The 4,160-nt window shown below is 52.8% G+C and overlaps 1 protein-coding gene across 1 annotated transcript in view; it reads right to left on the reverse strand.

The window, feature by feature from the left end:
- GUCY2D (guanylate cyclase 2D, membrane (retina-specific)) overlaps nucleotides 1-4,160 on the reverse strand; it is a 28,569-nt gene that overhangs the window by 3,967 nt on the left and 20,442 nt on the right. The window contains exons 6-11 of the mRNA XM_010843204.1: nucleotides 3,722-3,806; nucleotides 3,351-3,453; nucleotides 2,862-2,963; nucleotides 1,859-1,939; nucleotides 182-388; nucleotides 7-86 (exon numbers count right to left, since the gene is read on the reverse strand). Of these exons, the coding sequence (XP_010841506.1) occupies nucleotides 7-86; nucleotides 182-388; nucleotides 1,859-1,939; nucleotides 2,862-2,963; nucleotides 3,351-3,453; nucleotides 3,722-3,806 (658 nt within the window). The remainder of the gene's footprint in view (nucleotides 1-6; nucleotides 87-181; nucleotides 389-1,858; nucleotides 1,940-2,861; nucleotides 2,964-3,350; nucleotides 3,454-3,721; nucleotides 3,807-4,160) is intronic.

A 4,160-nucleotide genomic window follows, 5' to 3' on the forward strand; every position in this document is an offset into this window, starting at 1 on the left:
TTAAGCACGAACCTCCCGTCCACCACGCAGTTCCGTGACTTCAGCCGCCCATGGGCCACCCCTCGATGGTGCAGATACCTTATTCCCTGGAAAGGGTGTCATAAAGGGCAGACTCAGCCCACGCGGGTCCCCTGCTGGCTCCTCTCCGCTGCATCCCACCCACTCACCCCCACACGCACACCTTGATGAGGTCCAGGAGGAGGGAAGACTTGAACATCCAGTCCAGCTTTATGTCTCTCTGGGCGAGGAGGTCTTGGAGGGAGCCGCGGGCGCAGTGCTCCGAGACCACAGCCAGCACGCCTTCCCCGGGGGCCGCGGGGCCGCCAGCTCCTCCCGCCAGGAAGAGGCCCAGGTAGAGGGCCACGTTTTCATGCCGGAGTTCCCGGATCTGTAGGGGGGTGGGGGGTGGGGCACTTAACAGGCATTTTCTGTCCTAGGAGCCAGGTGGATGGAGCGGAGGCTGTTATTCAGGTCTCGCTTTGATCGGAGGATGGGATAAGAATGGTGAGTGGAAAGATCTATAGGGCATGTAAGGGGCTTCCTTCTACAGTAACTTCTCTCTCTGGAAAAGACAACATGGTCAAAGGCCACCGTTCAGACACTGAACATGATTTTTGCTTTTGTTTTTTTGGCCCCACCGCGAAGCCTGCAGGGATCTCCCGGCCCTTATCAGCGCCCCCTGCAGTAGAAGCGCGGAATCTTAACCACTGGACCACCAGGGAAGTCCCTGAACATCGTTTAACTTAAAAGTTATGAATGAAAAGACAAACTTGCCCTGGTAATCAGGACCCAGGCAGATTCTGATTTATTAACCATAAGACTTTGAACTTGATGGGTCTTAAAGGAAAACACCTGATGAAAGAGAAGCTCCTGGTACCACCCTGCCTTCTGATACAACAGCCCTTTGGGGGAGAATCAGGCAGACACTGCACTATTTTCAAAAGTCACCAAAATGGCTTGTGCTGGGGACTCAGCACAGGGCCTCTCTGCTTGGTTACATCATTGCACCAGATATTTCTGAGACCCCCATCATGTTGTTCCCCAAGTTAGGGAAGGACTAAGCGGTCCAGCTGTGTCCAAGAGGAGCCATCAACAAGGTCACACCCACCCAGGAGGACAGAGGCCCTCACCATCTGGCTGCAAAAAAGGGGGCTAGTGGGTGACCAGTGCCCTTGCTAGCTTTTCTTTGGTCCCACAAGGGGCTTCTTTTCATCTTAAATGCCTATTATTAAACGGTGACCTAGTCTGTTGACTACTGGTAGTCCACTTAAGTCATTCTGCAGCTGTGACCCAGAGCTTCTGGGAGGCATCTGTGAAGGAGGCCAGGCCAGGGCTGTACAGTGTTAGGAGTAAGGAGGGCATTAAGGTTGGAAATACCAGAATAAGCCAGTTTATAGCCTCCTTGCCAGTTTTCCACTTCCTTCAATATGCATCAACTGGGCCATGCTGCACAAGCAGTCTGACAGAACTGGAAGCCCATTTATTTTCTGTTGTTCACTCAACAAACATTGGCTGAGTGTCTCTAATGTTCCAGACACCCTGCTGGGTGCTGGAAATACAATGGAGGGGATAGAGAAAAAGTTCTCACTCAGCTTACAGTTCAGGGAGGGAGGAAGATAAGAAATAAGCAAGCACACACAGGTGAACAGACGATGACAAATTATGACACAAACATCTCAAAGAAAAGAACTAGTGTTGTAAGAGCATGATGGGAAACCTGCTTTAGAGAAGAGGGGACACTTCATTGAGAGCTCTTGGTCTCCCCCACAGTGGGGCCTACTTGGACTCAGCTGCAAAGAGAAGGCAAGGAGGGAAGAAATGACGGCCACCCCACACCCCATTATAGACCCACTCCCACCTTGGAGAAGGCCATCTTGGTTGCTGGGCGGATAGCTATGTGCCGATCTCCTGGGAATTTCTTCAGCCAAACCCAGTCTCCCTGGAGCAGAGATAGGAGTAATGAATTTGGTTTCTTAAAACTGGGGGCTTTCCTGGTGGCTCAGTGGGAAAGAATCTGCCTGCCAATGCAGGAGGCACAGGTTTGATCCTTGATCTTGGAAAATTCCACATGCCATGGATCAGCTAAGCCCGTGTGCCACAACTACTGAGCCTGGGCTCTAGAGTCTGGGAGCTGCAACTACTGAAGCCCATGTTTCCTAGAGTCCATGCTCCACAACAAGAGAAGCCACGGCAATGAGAAACCCGAGCACCACAACTAAAGGAGCAGCAGGAGCAAGGAGCTTGACGTTTGCTCTGAATCTCCCTCCCTCTTGATTAGCCGAGCTCTCTTGGCTCTCCCTGAATCTGATCTCATTATTTCCCACCCATCCCACCACATTCAGATTTGCGGACTTCATAGTTAACATCCTAATGCCCTCTTGTGACTTTCTTTTTTCCACTCTAAGTCTTGCTGTTCCAGAGATTGATTGGGATAGAAATGCTGGGTGGGGTCAAGATGTGGGTCTGGCTTGAGTCAGAGACAGCCTTTTTATTTTTTAAGCCTTGATTGAATTTGTTACAATCTTGCTTCTTTTTTTGGGGGGGGAAGGTTGTTTTTGGAAGTTTTGTTGTTGTTTGTCTTTTAGCCTCGAGGCATGTGAGCTCTTTGCATTGGAAGGTGAATTCTTAACCACCCAGGGAAGTCCCAGGCCTCCAGTCTTTAGGCCACTGTGATAGGCCTTTGAAAAGCTATCACTTGGATGATGGCTAAGGGGAAATCCCCCAGCAGGAAGGCTTCCCAGATGCCCCCCTTTGAGGAGGAATCCCCAAACCCTCTCGGGGTTCCCATCCTGGGCTCCTATCCCCATTTCCTCGGCTTGTCTCCAGGACTAGAGCTCGGCCTGCCTGGGAATCATGCTCACCTCATAGAGGCCAATGTTGGTGTAATCCGGGAGCTGGCTGTGGATGCTGCGAACATCTGATATGCTGCGGGCAGCCAGACTGGTTCGACTCCCCTGGGCCACCTGGAGGATAGAGATCAAAGAACAGGGTCAAAATACACTGTGGGGTCAGAGTCCTGCGTTGAGGTCAGGCTGAGTTCTGAGAATTATAGAAGGGAAGGGAAGAAACCTTAATTAGAGAAGGTGATAATGACATTACTTCCCATGTACAGAATGCTTCACGGTTTACAAAACAAACATATTCATTTTCTTGTTGGAGCTTCACGCTGTCTCAGGAAAGTGGTCAAGACAGGGGCTGATACCCTCATTGCACACGTGAGAGGGCTTATCCCAGCGCTCAGACCTGGGACAGAGTGAGGGCAGAAAGCAGGCCTTCCCAGGTGGGGGCTGGGGTGAGGGCTGGCCCAGGCAAGAGAGGACAGCTGGCTCCTGGATCCCCACCTCCCCCACCTTTCGAGAGTTGCCCCCATGCGGGTGGAGGAAGGTGATGTCATCCAGAGTCAGGATGATCTTGTTGGGGCCAGAGACCATTTGGATGTGAAGCAGCCGGTGCCTGGTAGAGAAAGGAAGTCATCTTCACCAAGAGGACCAAGGTCTGTGAGAGGAGGCCAATGCAGGGGTGGGGGGGTAATGCTGTCTCAGGGAGGGCAGTCACCCCCAGATCACGTGTCCCCTGGGACTCCACCAGCCCTCCAGCCCTCCTTCCTTCTCCCCTTTTCCCTTCATCTACTCTTGAGTGGGCTCAGTCTGCTGCACAGTTGCCCATTTCCAGCAGGTGGAGAACCAAGCACATCTCCTACCTAGCTCACTCCCCTACTCACCTACAATAATGGGCCAGGAAGGCCCCAGCCAGCCCCATCCCAACCACCAGGAGGAAGCCAATAAAGACGACGCTGGGTTCCACTCCTGGAGGGGCAGTGAGAGGAGAGAGGCTGGGGACCGTGGCAGGGGGCAGAGGGGAGGACCCTCTCTAGGGAGGTATGTGGTCCTGTCAAACCCTGCAGGCTCCAGGAAAGGGGGATGGGTACTCGGAACAGGACCAAGGGAAAAGTCAGGGGTCTTGCAAAAGGTGGGAAGGTGGTTCTTGGGAATGTTAAAAAGCTTCCAAAAGGGCTCCAGGGGCTCCACAGTAGAGGGGTCCTGCACAAGCCAGGGGTCTCTGAGGAGGCCCTGGAAGGGCCTCCAACAGGAATTACGGGATGAGAGTTCACTCTCACCATTTTCTGGAGGGTTCATGGTCACTGTCCCAGTGGGGGCTGG

This window comes from Bison bison, unplaced genomic scaffold, assembly GCF_000754665.1.
Source record: "Bison bison bison isolate TAMUID 2011002044 unplaced genomic scaffold, Bison_UMD1.0 scf7180017864180, whole genome shotgun sequence".
Taxonomy (NCBI): domain Eukaryota; kingdom Metazoa; phylum Chordata; class Mammalia; order Artiodactyla; family Bovidae; genus Bison; species Bison bison.